Source organism: Ascaphus truei, chromosome 8, assembly GCF_040206685.1.
Source record: "Ascaphus truei isolate aAscTru1 chromosome 8, aAscTru1.hap1, whole genome shotgun sequence".
Lineage (NCBI taxonomy): Eukaryota > Metazoa > Chordata > Amphibia > Anura > Ascaphidae > Ascaphus > Ascaphus truei.
The window spans coordinates 69,711,354-69,730,548 of record NC_134490.1 but is presented as its reverse complement, the minus strand read 5'-3'; the positions used below and the strand labels follow the sequence as shown (position 1 = coordinate 69,730,548).

Here is a 19,195-nt window from a genome sequence, read left to right as displayed (position 1 = left end):
ATACCTCTCATCCCACCGCGCCTTCCTTCAGAAAATAAAAAAAATCGCTTTGATTTGGACCATGAAAAATGGCGAGCCAGGTTATGTCGGGAACACTGGAAATCACGGGGCGCTAATGTGGGGTATTGTGACCCAATCTAGTGTTAACCGCCATGGACTTGAATCAGATACCCGCACCGCGGCTTGGTGAATCTCCTCCGTAGGGATTTCCTGGCCGCAGACTCAGAAAATTCAATAAAAGTTGGGGGATCTAACTGCATATTCTTCTGGGGTTAAGAACGGTTCTGTACCATGGGTCTACCACACGGACCTGTCCTTAAATCTTCCATTTAATTACATGGGTGTCTGCTTTTTTCAGTTTATAATGTTACTGTAACCCTACCGTTCTGCTTTCCCGTTTAGTAATGATGGCATCATTCTGTACACATTGTATAACTCCTTTATTACCCTCAGATTTAAATGGCAACCGTAGAGGGGAAAATACAACCTTACACCTTGTTCTCAGAGATGATGTATCTGGCTTTAATGTTATTTTAGTGAATTCCCGCTAAGTAGCTATTATTTCCATGTAGGTAACTGACCCGTACTCAATACAATATGCTGTGAGACCGTCTTCCCACCTGCTCAGGTAGATTTTGGCTCAAATCAAATGAATGGAGTGGAATTCTTTGCTAGAAACATTGCTCTACAGCATGCTGAATAGGGGCCGTAGCTGCATCATCGCATGGAAATGTCTACAATAGAATAGGTGTTCCAAGTTAAGAAAACTGTATTAAATTTCAACTGATTGAAGTTCTGAAGGAAAAAAAGGTAGTCCCGTTTTTAGAAGTAGCTACGTAAAAATTATTAGTTACCTTCCGGCTGCTGATTTTCCATTTGTGTTTTCAAACGGTTTCAGGTTTTGTTAATACAATGCAGTACTTTGGGCAATTTTTTTCTCTTAAAGTAATGAGTTGGCAACGCGTAGCACCCTTTAGTGAATATGGCCCTTAAAGTGACAAATCTGAGTGTTCTTTTAAAAAATATATTTTATCAGTATTTGAAACGGGGATGGGGCTGTGGGAGCTCACACAATCTATTTTTAGCTCAGGGGATCTCCCCCATTCCAGACATACTTTTAGCTACCGGTCTTCGCCTCGTCCCTTCATGGGAAAGCAAAATGGCTGCCAAACCATGAGCCAATAGGAAACAACAACATCATGGATGATCGCCACTGACCCTCCCCCCCCCAAAAAAAACCAAGTGCAGCGAGAATAAAACTAAGTATTTTGGGAATAGTGGGGGGAGTGAAAATAGAGCGGTTAAGCGCTGGAGGACTCCCTGGTTCAAATTGCTGCTTTAAGTCTCCTGAACTGCATTACAGTCGTGATACCAGCACACCATAGATCTTCAATATTAGTCCAAGATTCACAGTTGAGATCCCAAATCTGTAGAGTTTATGGGATTAGACATTTATTTGTAAGACTTGGGAATGATATTATATTGTATGCAATACTATAACCGGCATTTGGCATCATATGTATTCAGTATTAGAGAGCAGTAAAATATCCAGCACAATAATATACATAAGTGCCCCGGTCCTTCACAGAAAGTTATCTCATGCAGTTTGCTAGAACGGTCCTTTAAAACGGAATTTCTTGGTCACTTGGAGGTAAACGACTACATGAAGAACAGTCAGAAATTGAACTTCCATAATAAAAGAATGAAATACAAGGTTGCTTTATTAAAATTACACTCCTTCATAATGCCGTATCATTTTACAATATTTCAAATCAGAAGCAAAAAAAAACAAGTAGAGACCTTTGCATAATAAACTTAGCTTCTGCTACATATCATGTACTATTTGTCCAACAAACACAGCTTTCAATTATGACATTGGGAAGACTGGCATAGAGAACATCCAGGTTTAAGCAATCTGACAATGGGGTGCTGTGGGTGCTATGTGCAACTTTGGGGTGAGCTTCATTGATGACATTTTTCATTCAAGCTTATGATAAGATAGGTCTTCAAGCAAAAATTGGTAAGTCATCTTACCCTATCTTGATCTGAGTCACGGAGAGCGGTGTGCGATCTCAAGATCATTGAAACTCCACTAGCTGCTATTATTTACAGGAATGCCATTTTTAAAGTTTTACAATAAAATACTTTGGTAATGCCCAAGGTTAACCGCGTGCTGTGGACCAGCAATTGTTCTGCAATCCTCTCCAGTGGCAGAGAGGAAAGAGGGATAATACAATAGATGGTCTTTTGTCATTGAAATGAACCAGGAGTGTAAGAAGTTAATCATTCACAGTGGTGCACTGAAACATTACTTTAAAAAAAATTGTTGTGCAAAAAAATGTCTCGAAAAAAACTGGCTACATTAGTTTACTTCATAAATTCATAATCCGTTTCTGCAACTTATATTATATTTGACTTGCAGAGAGAGTGTACCATATTAGACCATACAAACACAAAAAAACAATAAATGGTTGGCTAAATGATAGCGAGAGAGGGGGGTTGGGGGGGGGAATTTGTGTCACCTCCTAGATGAATTCTTTGCAGATATACCACAGAGCACTTTACTGGACCAATAAATCAATAATACCAGGATTTACAACCACAAAACTCTTCCTTAGGTGGGACAACTTCAAGAGCCACCATTTTGAATGCGCAAACGTGTTGTATTGGATCGAAAAGACTTCAGGACTGGCAAAGAATCCAGTTACTGCAATTACTGCATCATCAATATAGCAACCAGAAGACTATATTTCATCATCCTATGTGAAACAAGTCAATTACACACTACTCCGGATGCAAGAGCCTCCAATTAAATTTAAAAAAGAAAACTCAACCCCTTAGCACCAATTGTTTAATAGAACATTCATTAACAAGTACCTACATTACGGTTTAGGAAGAATGGAAGTTGGGAAATTACCATTGTATTGTGTGCTGTTTCCATTTTAAAGCAGCAGTTCAAGCAATATCCTGTTTTTTTTGTTTTTTTTTAATAAATCAGTTTGTACTATGAGAAAATACTTGTAGCATTAAAAAAGTAATGTTTTAAAGACATTTATTTGAGCCCCGCCCTCTCTCTAGCAGTGCACGAATTGTATCTAGTAACTGCCCAGTCAATCATATTCCAGGAACTACATTGCCCAAAATGCTGTGCAAGAACTGAATTAAATAGCCCTGTGCAAGCGATTGATTACAGGAGACCGGATCGATCTGCAGCTTAGCTAATCATTTGTCAGCGTGCAGATTGTATTGATGCACATATTGAATGGGAAATATATATATATATATTATTATTATTTATTTATTTTTAAACGACAGCTTGAACTGCAGCTTTAAGGGATTGTGACATAACTAAACCATACTTAATTGTTCCAAAAAATCCTTATTGACACCCAAAACTTCATCCACTTTTACCTTTCTTTAAATCCTCTATCCTCCATCAATTAAAAGACCCAATGTTAAAAAGTCATTTGAAGGCGCATTTGCAACCATCAACGTATATTGGCAGAGACAGCGACTAACATTTGCTCAGGTATTTAACGGGGGTATTAGAATGTGAAAGAGCATGATTGGTCTGAAAGTATAACTGTAAAAGACTCACTAACAAATATCACAGCATATACACTATAACTGCAAATACAGTACCTAAACCATTAGTCAGGACAGAGGTACAAAGCAGCTTTTAATATCCCAGAAAACAACGTTTTTCCATCAATATTGCTTTTCAATAAAAACCTGCAAGGATTTTACTGTGAAGTATGCAATGAAAATGGCAATACATGACAGTAAAGGCAAGTGGAACTGCACTATTAGAGTATTAATTACAGCCAATCATTTTCTATTGGTGTACTGCGTTGGGCACAAAACCACATCCATCCGTTGTGAACCATCCAACCCTAATGTAACCTAATGTGTGTGATTGTTGCATTCAAATCTGCAACGTTTCATCCAGTTTTAAGGTTTTCCTCCAAACACACTAAAATATTTGACTATGAAACCTTAATATTCTCCCTGCAGGGATTCTCAACGTCAGTCCTCAAGAACCCCTCAACGGGTCAGGTTTTCAGGATATCCCTGCTTCAGCACAGGTGGCTCAATCAGTGGTTCAGTCTTCGACTGAGCCATCTGTGCTGAAACAGGCTCTTTGACTGAGCCACCGATTGAGCCAGCTGTGATGAAGCACGGATATCCTTAAAATCTGACCCGAGGGGGGAGAGGGGGTGTCGTGGACTGGGGTTGAGACCCCTCCCCCCCTCCGATAAAAGGCACGGTAAAGAGGTAATGAAACGTTACATCTAAAATATTATTTGAACATCTTTACCCACCACACTGCTTCATTTCTCAATTACAAACTCTGCTCTTAAAATCTCTAATACAATTTGAAGTCGATCACTAAGGCAGACACCACCGGGATGTAGATTTAGAAGCAGAGATCTGCTTAACAGACTTGCAGCTGAAGCTTAAATAACCTCTGCATGTTACACATTCATTACCAAAATCAGATGGGTGACGCCGTGTCCGTTCTAACAAGGAAGTGTGCAGTATAAAGGTGGCCAGTCACGCGGTCTCGCTCCTGTTACTAACAGTACATTTCTTCAGTTTCATTTCTATAAGTGAGCAGGGTCAGTGTGTATGTGAGATCCATATACGGTATCAGGGCCTCGCAGCCTAAGGGGCCTATCCTCGCGGCTCCAAAGTTTGCCTAACCGCACCGCTTGGCATGTTCAGAAGTAGTGGAATGAAATGTGAAAAAAACCTTATTCTCTTTTGCAAACCGCTTCTTTCAAAAGTGACAAACCGCCAGGTGTGACAGCCAGAACGCCCGGTGTGACAGCCAGAACGCCCGGTGTGACAGCCAGAATGCCCGGTGTGACAGCCAGAACGTCCGGTGTGACAGCCAGAACGCCCGGTGTGACAGCCAGAACGTCCGGTGTGACAGCCAGAACGTCCGGTGTGACAGCCAGAACGCCCGGTGTGACAGCCAGAACGCCCGGTGTGACAGCCAGAACGCCCGGTGTGACAGCCAGAACGCCCGGTGTGACAGCCAGAACGCCCGGTGTGACAGCCAGAACGCCCGGTGTGACAGCCAGAACGCCCGGTGTGACAGCCAGAACGCCCGGTGTGACAGCCAGAACGTCCGGTGTGACAGCCAGAACGTCCGGTGTGACAGCCAGAACGCCCGGTGTGACAGCCAGAACGCCCGGTGTGACAGCCAGAACGCCCGGTGTGACAGCCAGAACGCCCGGTGTGACAGCCAGAACGCCCGGTGTGACAGCCAGAACGCCCGGTGTGACAGCCAGAACGCCCGGTGTGACAGCCAGAACGCCCGGTGTGACAGCCAGAACGCCCGGGTTGCACTTGCTTCAGAAGTGGAATGACCTAAATGGTGCTAACTCCATCCCCGGTCTGACTTATGGGTTTTTCTCACTCAGCCAAACACATTTTAGGCTCTGCATGTAACTTGCAATTTCGATCTCACTACCCTAGAGGTGGCGTGAAACAAATGTGAGTTTTTAGAAGCGCTTTGCATAACAGAGCCACGAGAATTGCAGTTTTTGTAAAAAAAAAAAATAATAATAATAATAATGTGGCTTTGGAGGCTTTTTTGACAAACCGGTCGGATTGGCAGAGCCGGAGTGAAACCGCTTCTTAAAAGCCTTTTTAGACACGGATTGGACATGCGAGAAGGGCTTACAGAGTAGCAAAGAATGCCAATCTGCTTGTGAAGGGCACTTTGGAAGCGGTTTGCTACACTTCGGAGCTACGAGAATAGTCTTCTATGTGTTTCTGTGAATCTGCCAGAAAAAAGCTGCCTTATTGCCATACATCTATGGTTTGATAAACTCTAACAGGGACTAACATTGACATATACAACATCCTCTTAGTCTGATTTCAGAGTGGAAATTGACACCAAAGGCAATAAATAAAATCTCAACTTTGGGAACACAGGCAAAGCAGGAGTCATCCACCTCAGTTACATTGTAACCTATAGGAAAGTCTCCACATCCAACAGTAATAGGGGACAAAAGCAGCTTCTTTTTCTTTCCATTGTATGAAAAATAACTTTATGAAGAGTTCATAGAACTACAACTTAGTGTTACGCCAGGTTTAAAGCAGCAATGCGCTTTATTCACTATAAAAAAATAAATATCTCCTTTTTTTTACCACCGCAAAGTCCTGCTGTTTAAAGCAAGCTCACCCTTTTTACATTCTGTAGTTACATTTTGGAGATATCAGCTGCTGAAAATGTTCCTCGCTGGGAGGTGAAAATGGCCGCTGCCGGTCACACTCCTTGAGAGGTAACCATGGTAACAGCTGAAGCTTTTGGGGATTTTTTTAAATAGAAACATCAGCACAACATAATTGGATTATGTTATGACTTTATTGCAGATTCCTATTGGTCCGCAGGACCCAGTGGCCATTTTGATTTCCCGGATCAGAGCTGAAACAGAGGCAACTAAAACCAGTATAGGGGGGACCTGGAGCGTCTCTGGAGCTAAAAATAGGAAGGTTCAGCCCCGGAGGACCCTCTCGGTTTGAATTCTGTAACGAAAATCAGTAGTGAAAATCAAAAAACAGTATAGGGTGTGCGCTCCTGTCACACAAAAGGTGCACAAGTGTCTCATATGTCCATAGGCAGCCCGCATAACCAGCAACTTAATGTACATATGATCAAGCAGATATTAGAAACTGACCTTACGATTAAGTTTTATCCAGGTGACTTTTACACTTCGATAAAAGGAAAACAAAAAAATAACATCTGACACTAATCCCTTTACGGAGCAGAAAGGTGTTACACGCCCACACAATTTACACTTTTCAGTCTGTCACGAGAGATTGACACAAACTCATACAACAAATGTTACATTGGGATCCTTACACGGAACAGGCAACATATGTCACATGATGGTCGGGGCCTTATTTGTAAATCAGCGGCCATTGCACACAAAATGGTACCTTTAAAATGAGGCATATAAATTTGAAGTGATTTGTGGCAATATCGTGCACATAATATAGGGCTATCTAAAAAAAAATAAAGTTCTGCTAATTCAGGAGCAGAGAAAGTATGAATTACAGTTGGGTTACTGAGTGCCATGCTTGGAATCACATAGAAACAGGGCAAATCGAGGATTTCGAACCCTGCCCTCGCATGTATAAATTAGCCAAGTCTGGGTCAGCACTGTGATTGTCATTTGTGTATTTTCAATAAATATTATTAGCTTAATTAGTGCTGCTGTTTGGCTCGTCACTCTCTTCACTGGCTACGCAAAGGGTGGAGAATGTGAAGCTTATATATCCAGTGTTTCCTACAATCTGTAAGAGCAGTTGTATGAGGGAAGTCCTACTAAATGTCTGAATACAGTGAATAGTAACAAAATGAACACCTGTACATCATTGGGAATACCAATACGGTTTCACGATTCACAATGATCTCACGAAGCATCACTGTGGTTAGCAAAGCACATTCAACAAATGAGCTGCAGGAGTGCGAGGCTTCGGGATCTGATGTAGCATGTGCTGCTTATACATGAAATGTGTCATTTGAGCAGCAGTGCTAAATACTGTAACACCCCATACAGCTGTGCGTCGGGAGGCCGCTTACCATTACAGGCTAAAAACATGGGAAAATGTACATTTGTATACATTTCTTTGTTTTAATCCCTGTGTTTTCACGCCACAATCTCAAGTGAAATGTAAAATGATCCTACTGCGAATCGCTAAGGGAGCTTCTGCTTACGGACCTTCCAACATACAGATGACGCCCACATTACTGCACCCACAGGTGCACTCCTACTGGTCACTAGTAGCATTTGCACCGCCCCTTTCATACACGCAGCTGATTAAAAACAATGGCGGCTTCTCCTGCTGGTGCGCTGTGTATGTCGCGCTGCAACGCGTTGGCGGGAGCAATAACTTTGGCTACACCTGTATACTCGCTCCCTTATTGTGTAGTATACAGTCAACTAATGAGCTGCCGTTATGACTCGATGACCTTCAGAAATGGAAAGTGCAAAGGAGGACATGATTATCGCAGCCGTCCCCAGCCACTTATTTACCCGAGGTTTAAATTCATTTTGAATGCCTGAAAAAGGAAGGTTAACATTTCACACACGAAAACAAATCATCACGTCGAGATTGGAACAAGTTGACTCGGCCCCGTTTTCTTTAGAGTTTACATTTGTATGGCTGTAAGTAATGATGGTATAATGATGGTTAGTCTCTCAGGTAGGGGGCACTGCTGCTTCCATGAATTGTAGGGCAGGTGGCAGCACACTGCAGGTCTGGACTGAAAAATGGGGCCAAACATGATTTGAGTTGACAAAGCCTTTCCCCTCCATTGTTGTGCCCATTAGGTGCAGTAGCCAAGAGCAGCTTAGCATGAAGATTACTTTGTGATCCATAGTTGACGTTCCAAAATAATCATTGGGTTATCCCCCTTTCAGTTCTTGTCATACATTATTAACCATTTTGCTTCCAGAGGGGACCTACAAGGTATTACAACACAATGTGGTCTGCTGGTTAATGGTTTTCTGGGGTTGTGATAACACGTCAGCATGTCTTTATCAATAAAAGGAACTGTAGTGGCAGCCAAGACAGAAAGATTATGGAAAAAATGTCTGCTACTTAAAAATATTAAGAATACTTTCTTTGGGTGAAGACCACATAGTAGAAAAAATGATGTGGTCTTTAAAAAAAAAAAAAAAATATATATATATATTTTAAGCAGCAAGAATAAACCCAGTGGGAAAAAAGAAATGACTGGGACCAGCAGAAAACTTGTCAATCTTAAACGTGCATTGATTTGGCAGCACAATAAAATAGGTGGATATTTGAAAGTGAAACAAGTGAAATATTCTTAATACATTATGGTAGTATTTCTGCCTAACACAAGGAGATCATGGATTTTACCCCAGTGGATTAAATAGGAGCACACGTACACAATATGGTTGCCATTATGGATACAATGTTTAACGAGTTACACGTTAGAGTGCATGTAAATCTGATTGACAAATTAAATTATCTGAACACTGCAATGTAATCCAATAGGATGTGTCCCAGTTATGGAGACAATACTGTTCAGATCCATATCATATTCACAGCTAAGGCAGTAAAAACCACAAACCACATCCCTGATCCTCAGCGTCACAGAAGGCAAGTTACACTCACCACATTATAAGGCACTGACAGCTGCTAGCCGAGGCTACTAAAACATGTCTAAGGAGGAGATACAAAAAGAAGAGCAGCTAAGTCTTATTAGATACATTTAGTGACAGATGTTGGCCATCACTGTTGATCCCAATCATTCTTTTGATAGTGGGTAGGAGGCTTGTATTGTTATCGAAGCCTATGGTGCATTTCTCTGCCAGTCACTTGGACAGCAATGGCGCTATCTGCATGACATGTTTACAGGTTACTTCCAGTGAATGCAGACCCAGCTGTTTAATTTCTCAAACTCACAAGCATCACTTGGGCTGTAAAGCAGAGAGCTGCAAATAGGAAGGCTATAGGTAACCAAGTGGCTAAACAGACTGTAACACTGGGAGCTAAATTACCCTTTTACACATAAAAGCAAGAGTCCATATTGAGCTTATGTTTCCCACTTTTATAATCCAGGATGGACAGATGCTTTCATTTCCCGAAACATGGAGGATGCAAGGGGGGTATTTCTAATAGGTATATTCAGATTTGGGTCTGTGACAGGTCATATCAATGATAAATCTGTGCTGAATATTTAAAACATAATATAATAAACAAGAACAGTACAGTCAAATGTCTGCAAGTTTAAAAGTGGAAAAATATAGCATCATGTTATTCTTTTCAACATTTTCTTTAGAGGCTCATCACCATTTTTGGTCTCACTCACCAGTCCTCATTTTATTTACCATTATTCATTATTGTTTAGCCGTCTCTCGCCTGCTCTTATCTGAAAGGTCTTCGGTTCCTGCTGCTTGGCTCAGAATCTTTGGTCTCAGAATGCTGGGTGGCGCGTGGCGTGAGCATGTAACTCAATATATAAATTACACAGACAGGATTCCGGGAGGGACGTTTGAGAATGAAGTGAAGACGGTCCGGAATATGAATGAGTTGGGTGACATTCCCTCAGATGGGCCCTTCGTTATGCATACTGTGATTGGACTTGTTGTGTGAGACACAGTTCTGTTCATTTAGCAGGTTTGCTGTTTCGTCTGCTAAGCCATCATGTAGCTCAGTGAGAGTCATTTCAATTTTTGTGTTTTCACTGTCTGAGGACTGAGGGGTTTTGTCCATTCGAGAAGCCATTAGGGCATTTTGGTATTGCTGCCTTGTAATCTGTTACGAGGGTAAAACAAAGAGAAATACAGGTCACTCCTTAATATACAGAGTTGTCAAGTATAACAGATCAATAAAAATGAAAAAGGACATTTATGCCCTGTCAGATGGGGAACAAAAAGGAAGTTAACTAATCTGAGGTACAGATATTTCAGGTATATTTAAACCAAAACACAAAGAGATCTACAGGGTCAAGAATATAATTCCATAGGGACCTTCAAAGAACATAACATGCATATTTACACCACCTTAATAATGTGGCTTCTAGGTCCACATATTTCTCAGTCCTCACAGTAGGGGGAAAGGACAAATAAGAGGCTGTAGGTTGGGTTAGGTCAGCAATACTGAGGGTCATAAGAACTCGTCTATATAGCAGGACACATTCTGTCCTCAACAGAAGGCAACTATTCTCCAACTTACACTTCATGAACCAGCTCTAATTATCTCATTATTGCTCTGAAAACCAGGCCAGCAGATTGCTCTCTTTGGGGAGCCGTGCTTTAGATATTCTGTGCAGAACAAAAAGGGTCTCTGCATTATTCCCATGTCACCGTAAAAAAGACATGATTTTAATATTAAAATATACAGTATACAGCCGTTATGCCGTGGTGCTCAGGGTCCACATAATGAGATCCCGTTATAACCGGGATCACAAAATGGCCACCGCGCGAGGACTTACCCGGCATCTGCAGCTCTCTCCTCTCTGCAGCTCTCTCCTCTCTTCCTGCATCCACGTGCCCGGTGCACATCTCCAAGGTGTTATTAAAAAAGATTTTTTTTTATAACATTTAATGCTTTATTGCTAACGGACACATACACACCTCCCCCCTACACTAATAATTTTTGCATATCATGATGGAATCGAACCCATAATCCTTCATACACTAGTAGCGATTCCCTACTTGCTACACCATAGGATTTGTGTGATGTCATTGTCTCTATTATCAAACTTTACTTCTACTGCACAGTACTGAAAGGCAATAGAGTCAATGACATAACACCAATCCTATGGTGTAGCAGGTAGAGAATCGTCACTAGTGTATGAAGGGTCGATTCCTGTCTGGTATGCTAAAATTATTAGTGTTGGGGGGGAGGTGTGTGTCCGTCCGTTAGCAAAAAAGCATTGAATGTTATAAGAAAAAAAAACCATGAGATGTGCACCGCGCACGTGGATGCAGCTTGATGAAGCAGGGAGAGAGGAAAGAGCTGCAGAGAGGAGAGCGCTGCAGATGCTGGGTAAGTCCTCGCACGACAAAAAAAAAAAACTTGGAGATGTTTTTAAATAGGGAGTCACGCTCAAACAGCGGTATAAGCGGATCCGTGTTGTAGCGGATGGCGCTTTAACAGGGTTGAGATATATATATAAAAAAAAAAACAATCACATTTGAACTCTGTGTTTTATTAAGTGCATGAGGTTGTTATACTGCACATGTTGTCTTTTATTTGTACTACAAATGTTTTCTGGCCCCTCCCAGAGCACTGAATTTTACTGTGGATATCTGCACTTACCAGAAAAAAACAAAACAACCCCAAAAAAAAAAAACAACCTCCAAAAAAACAGTGGGATTTCCAAAGCCCGATAACAGGTATCAGAGCTCAATCAGTGTCAAGACATTAAAGTTAATGGCAGCTCACGCCAATTGAGCCCCAGTTATCAGAACTTTGTGAATCCCCCACATAGCGCCTGATGTAAAATACATGGAGCAAAAAGAATCTAACGCAGTTCTAAGGATGGACAGTGATCCAATTCACTTGCAGCTTTTACCAATTAGAAATGGAAATGCAAGGATCTGTGAAACATGCCTCTGGTGATGGACTGTTTTGTTGCAGCCATAAAAAGCTTTGTTTTTCCTTCTGAACGTATAATTATTTTCAGGCTGCAAGAAGCAGCACATCTTACATATGCACTGCAATCAATTCCAGCAATTAAGTTAAACATAATTATATTATATTCTCCAGTAATTATACAATGCTTTGTGAACAGTGCCATCATCAATAAGAACAAGTAACATTATAATATGTACAGCATAGTGTTTTGTGTGTGTACAGGTAGCTCGATAATAGTGATCCAAACGAAAGGATTGTGCTACCCAGTGGATATAAAAAGAAAAAAGGGAGAAATATAGCAATGTTACGTAAAATGAATTCTACCAAGCACGTATACCGTTGCACTCGCAATAGTAGTAGGGCATTCCGCATGTAACAGACTCCGCAGCCACGGGAACAGCCGTCTCCTCGTCGCATCAAACACAGCGCCAGTGCGGAGTCGTTGTACATGTGGAATACCATACTGCCTTTGAGTGTACCTGTTGACATGCTTGGTATAATACATTTTCCTTAACATATACTATATTTCTCCCTTTCTCTTCTTTTTATATGCACTGGGTATTGCATTCCTTTAGTTTGGATCACTATTGGATTTCGCGTTGCCTATGTTGGAAGGCAAGCTATGCCACGCAGAACTAGGTATTACTGGATGCATGTGGGACCTTTTGAAGTTGCAACAAATATATTATTCCCCTCATTTTGTACACCACATATGTAGATATATTTCTTAACACTGTTTGTGTATGCCAGGGGTTCTCAACTCCAGTCCTCAAGGGTCACCAACAGGCCAGGTTTTCAGGATATCCCTGCTTCACTACAGGTGGTTCAATCAGTGGCTCAGTCAAAGACGGCAACTTGTGCTGAAGCAGGGTTATCCTGAAAACCTGAACTGTTGGTGGCCCTTGAGGACTGGAGTTGAGCACCCCTGGTGTACAATTTAGTATAGTGTTATGTACACCTTATAGTATAGTTTTATAAGGTTTGACAAGCATAGAATTTCGCATATATTTACACCTACTATATTACGTATTTGTATTCACTAAATAGAGAGTAGCGCTAGAGAATATTTTTATTTTCTTTTGTATGTAAGCATCACATAATAGTGGATATATGTTTTGTAGGAATAGCATCAATGATAAAGCAACATAGCTTGTGAAACGCGTTGGGAGGATTTTGTCCCTTCAGTGGACCCGTAGCTGAGGCAGCTTAGGAGCCTGCGAGTGACATCACCACCACCCGCTGGACGGGAGGCACGGTACTCTAGACGGGCCTGGGACATTTACAATATCAGATAAGATAGTGGGTTTTTTATAATTCTTTGAGTGTTTTTCTCTTATTATACTGTACAGGCTACATACACACTGTTGGTTTCCTGTTTGCGCTTCTTCCACTATAGATCCATAAACTTATAGAGATCCATTTTAAAATGGACAAGAAGCAGGGATTGACAATGAGTGCTCATTTGCATATCATTACCCAGAATCCCTGGATGCAGTAGAAGCGCTGTATGTCAAGAGATAATGGGGAAAGACAGTGTTGCAGAACTGTGAGACAAGCAAATGTGCCTAAAAGTGTCATTTTTATTTGCTGTACACATGGGAGTGTGTCACTTTTTCCCCCCACACTACCTTGTTTTGTGTCGTGGAAAATAAAATAGGAATAGTACACGATATGAATACCTTGACAAACTGCATGTCTGCCGTGGCTCTTACAGAATAATCTGGGATATAAACTTGTAAAAAGGAAGCATTTAGCTGGTTATTACTGCTCCCGAGCGTTGGCGTCACTGCATCGATCCGATCACCTCTGTTTAGAGAGTCCGAATGGTTCAATCCACAAGGACGAGGCGGCGACTTATTTTCAGCTAGAGGACAGTAAAGCAACACTAACGTAATTAGTCATATCAAATACAGAAAATGTATCAAAAATGTAAATAAACACGCTTTTAAAGAGATTTCGTCTGCTAAATAAAACTGGAATAGTAAAATGAATCTTTTGTTTAAAAATAAAAAACAAGTCTATCTGTATTTCCAAATACTTTGTGTCTTCTCGGAAAGATGTTGTCACCGGGCAATGTGAGAAGATACAAGTCTAATTTAGCCTTACCTTGAGAACCTGAAACCCTAGATTACTTACATCTGGCGATTGCTCACTAATGGTAAAATAACAATAACCCACACAATTTATTTATTCATTTATAGAATGCTTTTTTGCCTTCTTTTCCCCATTTTGGTTTAAGGTTTTCCCACCTATGGAAGGGTGCCAAGGATGGCAGTAGATTACAAATGAGATGAAGGTGAGATGGTAGGAAGAACGAAGATAAGGGAGGTCCTGTGCTTGTTTAGTCAACATATGTATATACACAGATCAATGCTGAAAAAAGCCACTGGAGGCAAATCAATGCACATTAACTGGATTTTCTAATCACTTTTTTTACCGTATGCTTGGTCCAATGAAAGGTATCAGATCACCTGCTCCTTCTCCTTCCTTTGTTACTTCAAGGAACCAACATGGCGATCCACCCTTCCTTGCTTACCATATGGAGAAGTCATGCTTTAAAAACGCTTAACCTTGCCATCACTACAGCATTTTGCTATAATTCTATCTGGGTGTTGACGGCCTTTTTAATGCAAGATCTTCCCAGGATCAAAGGAGTCTGCAGTGATCTGATCATAAAGGATGCACCTTTACCACAAATAGCAGTGGTTATATTCCCATCACAATTTCAGAATCCATAGAGAATGCCACTACTTTGCCCATCTTGAGAAGTATTCTTACACGTACAAGGCACAGCCATGGGGTGCAATGAAAGTAGAAATTCCAATCACACACACTCAGACCTTTTCCATTGCTTTCAGATCTCATTAAATCTGCCTTAAACAAACATATCATCACGTGATCCCTCTACAGTTAACAGGTCATAATCCCCAAGTGAAAGTATGTAATAAAGGGTTGTAACCCCAGAGACATACTGGTAACAGACCGCAAATGTAATTAAAAGCGTTAATGTCATTCATCTGACTACTAGAAGTCATTCTGACTGAGTCACCTGTGCTGAAGCAGTGATAGCCTGAAAACCCGATCTGTTGAAAACTGGAGTTGGTGACCCCTGGCTTAGACTAACTGTGCTAAGCAAACGCTCAATGATCTAGTATTACAATGTATAATTGTAAAACAAAACGGATTAGGGCACCCTGCAGTATCCAAAAAAGGGACAGCATGTGAAAAGTGCTACACCAATCAAATACACAATATCGCATTCAAAACCGCACTATACGCAAACAGTAAGTACAGATCTCTAAATATCAAAAATATTTATCATAACCAAAATAAACACATAAAACAACTCTTAATTCACATTCCCTGCAGCCATTACATGATTGTCAGAGACCAAAACAGAAATGTAAATACAATACTAACAAATATAAAGGTAAACAAATATAATATATTTTAAATATCTATCTCGGATATAGCACCAAATAGATGTTAGCGTCCAATATTAGAGAACCTAAAGATAAATTGCATGTACGTGATATTAACCAAATAAAAACCGTAACCATGCATTCTTTTTATATTGGTGGATGACTGTTGCTAATAGCGACAGTGTGTGAATTGTGTCTTTTTGTGTGGGGGCTGTAGTTTATTTTAGTTCTAATCAATATGTTTTATTGTAAGATATCTATGTTGCAGCAACTGTTTTTATTTATTTGATTTGAGCTGTTTTGAACTAGATACTTTGTATTTCATTGGTATAGCTCTTTCCAGATCTACTGTATGAAAGTTAAAACAATAAATTAAATGAGAAACCATTATTAAAAAAATAAAAAAAAAAAAAAAAAAAAAAGAGTGATCTTGGCAAAAGCAAATGAGAAAATAAATCAAATTTTAAAAAATGCTCGATCCAAATGGCTTTGGAAGAAATAGGCAAACTTAAGGAGAGAGAAATCAACAAAGTACTACAGTACACTTTTTTTTTTTAATTAAAGAGAGATTACATTTTTGGAAAATTCAGCCAAGTAGTGAAATCCCCTGGAGGCCGAAGCCTTGCAGTGTGTGTGGAATGTGAAACATACTCCAATATTACAGCCAAAGAACAGGAACCGGGTCCTTAGCGAGACTACGAAAGAAACGGAAAACGTTACAGCTGCTTGTGTGTTTGTTGTGTGCGCTGGCAAAAACAAACAATGGGATCAAGATCGTCATAACACAGTATGATTATTACAGTCTGGGCTGCAATTGTGCACCAATGTATAACCCTGTGAGTCACAGGTTTGTACAACATGGGACTATTGTCATTTTAAGCTATTGTATTCACTACATGGTAATTTAGCGGTCTTGCTTACAGGAACAAGACGGTTCCCCTCCACTATTAACCTCTAGAAAAGATTCCTCCAAGCAGATTCAGTTTCACGACCAGAGGCCGAGACTACCATGCAACCTCTAAATAGTGCCAATCACCCAACTTTGTAGTTCCCTATATTTCTGTTGGAACGACACGACGCTTGGTAACGTCTCATGCTGACAATGTAATGAGCTTGAGAACGGCATTCTGATAATACAGTACGGCGAGAACTTCTTGTATATTTATTTCATAGAAAAGACTCCAATTTCAACAATGTTTAGGCTACTACATGGTCTTTTTATATTGATACAGAGCAGGAGTTGCCAACTCCAGTCCAGCAGGTCAGGTTTTTAGGATATCCCTGCTTCAGCACAGGTGGCTCAGTCGTTGACTGAGCCAGGGACATCCTTAAAACCAAACCTGTTGGGGGCACTTGAGGACTGGAGTCGGCCACTCCTGATCCAGAGGAGGTCAAAATGCCATTGAAAGAGCTATTCATTCGTTCCCCGGCCTCACTATGATCATTAGTCCTTGGAATTATATTCCTACGATTCTTTGCCCTCGATTGTTTTTAAAGAAACACAGAACTATTATCCAGAAATATTTTCTTTTATTCAGTAGTTGTGAATTTGAATCACACTGCGATATACATTGTCACGGTAAGACCAGCTTATTACACCTTTTAATTACCGGGATCATTGATTGAGCAAGCAGAGAGATAAAAATAAATTGCGTTTATTCACCTAATGAACGCACACAACTATGTTACACAAAAATACAGTAAAAAGACACACTTACTTTGGAAAACTGGGATAACAAAACTAATCTTTCCTAATTGCAAACACACAGCAAAATATTCCAGGCCACTTTTCCAATGGGACTGAATCTCAGGTGAATCACACAAGATGGAACTGATGAAACTCTTAGGCTAAGGCCCCGCTCCCAGAGTCAGCGCACCCGCACTGCTGACAGGCGGTGCGCTGAGATACACAGACCGCGATATGCGGTCTGTAGGGAGCCGGAGCGGGAGGTGGGCGGTTTGACAGGGAGGAGGGGCGTGGCTTGAGCGGAGGGACCCGCTACTCTCCCCCCCCTCCCTCCACGGACTCGGGCTGGAGCTTCGGTAAGTATTAAACACACACACACACGCAGGCACTCATACATACATACATACACACACACACACACACACACACACACACACACACACACACACACACACACACACACACACACAGGCAGGCACTCACGCACTCATACACACACGCGCGCACACACAGGCAGGCACTCACGCACTCATACACACACACACACACACACACACACACACACACACACACACACACACACACACACACACACACACACACACAGACAGAGGCAGGCACTCACGCACTCGGGCACACACATACACACACAGACAGGCACGCACACACACAGACACACACACAGAGAAAGGCACTCACCTGCTTTCACTCCACACTCCTCCCCGCTCCCCGAAGCCTCTCCTCCTCCCGCAGCCTCCCCTCCCCATTGGCTCACAGCCACACACGTCACGCGTCAAAGCTAGAAAACACCATTCTGTGGTGTCTCCAGCGGCTGACGCGCGACAGCGTGTAGTCAGCTGTGCCGCCAGTGGGGACCGGGACCGGCTCGCGAGGATTCCCCTGCTGGTGGGGAACTCGCTACATTGCCGCCCGCGCCAACGAGCGCAGCGGGACCGAGGCCTTAGATGGATCTCTTAGAACTCTTAGAACTGAAGAATCAGACCTGTGTCAAGGCTTTCAAACCTCTGGTGTCCAGGTCCCAGAAAACCTGCAGCCCAATCAAAAAACCTTAGCAACCGCCTAGCAACCAATCAAAAACACTCATACAGGGTTTCCCACCCCTGAGCCTTTTCCCCGGGCAGGTGAAATAGCCCCCTCTGCCCCTTCGCCCCCCCACGGTGCGAGGCTCCACAGCGGCTGGCTGTTTAGCAAAGGGTGTTAGGTTGCCTTCTTTCATGCCTGGATATGGCTGCTCTATAATAATGGCAGGGCCCATATGGCCTCACACCTAGGCATCTCTGAGCCCTTTCCAGTATGGCCCCTGGACAGACACACCGGAGCCGAGCTTGGTAACCATCTGTGCTTTCCAGAGTCTATAACTTAGAAAGCCCCCAGCTCATATACAGGTCAGTAATATCTATACATATTAAACTATTCCCGTTTAATAAAAGATGTGGTGTCCTGTCTGCTGCGTGCAACAAGTTATGAGTTCCTATTCTGGTGTCATGCATGGAGTGAGTGTAAATATTCCTCTACTAATCACTAGCCTCATTCCTGGCACACATTACAAATATACTTTTAAACACTGCAAATCTGCTCAGCTTCATAACCTTAGCGTGAGTATCTTCCTGAACCCCTACTCTAGGCTCAGGATACCTGGGCATGTACAGTATGGGGGTACCTCTGCTATACTGGGGAGTCCCATGCTATACTAAGGACTCTGTGTATACCTGCAGATATCTTTTAACCCCTTCATACCCATTTACCTTGTCTGGAAGATGCTGCAGCAGGGACTCTGGCAGTGAGTCGTAAGAGCGTTTTCAGGGTACAAGGTTGGCGGAGTAATGCGCTTAGCAGTATCAGAGGATATCACTCAATCTCCGTATACAACTTTTGGGGTATCCCATAACCCGGAACCCCGCTACATAGACACATTCTGCAAAGACTTTCT

At 41.8% G+C, this 19,195-nt stretch overlaps 1 protein-coding gene across 3 annotated transcripts in view; it reads right to left on the bottom strand.

The window, feature by feature from the left end:
• Window positions 1-1,697: 1,697 nt before the first annotated feature.
• CNNM2 (cyclin and CBS domain divalent metal cation transport mediator 2) overlaps window positions 1,698-19,195 on the bottom strand; it is a 103,925-nt gene continuing 86,427 nt past the window's right edge. For 2 of the 3 annotated variants that reach the window (XM_075612511.1, XM_075612512.1), the window contains 2 exons: window positions 13,815-13,999; window positions 1,698-10,308 (listed from right to left, as the gene is read on the bottom strand). In XM_075612511.1, the coding sequence (XP_075468626.1) occupies window positions 10,099-10,308; window positions 13,815-13,999 (395 nt within the window). In that variant the 3' untranslated portion in view covers window positions 1,698-10,098. The remainder of the gene's footprint in view (window positions 10,309-13,814; window positions 14,000-19,195) is intronic. The other variant, XM_075612513.1, reaches the window with a different exon arrangement.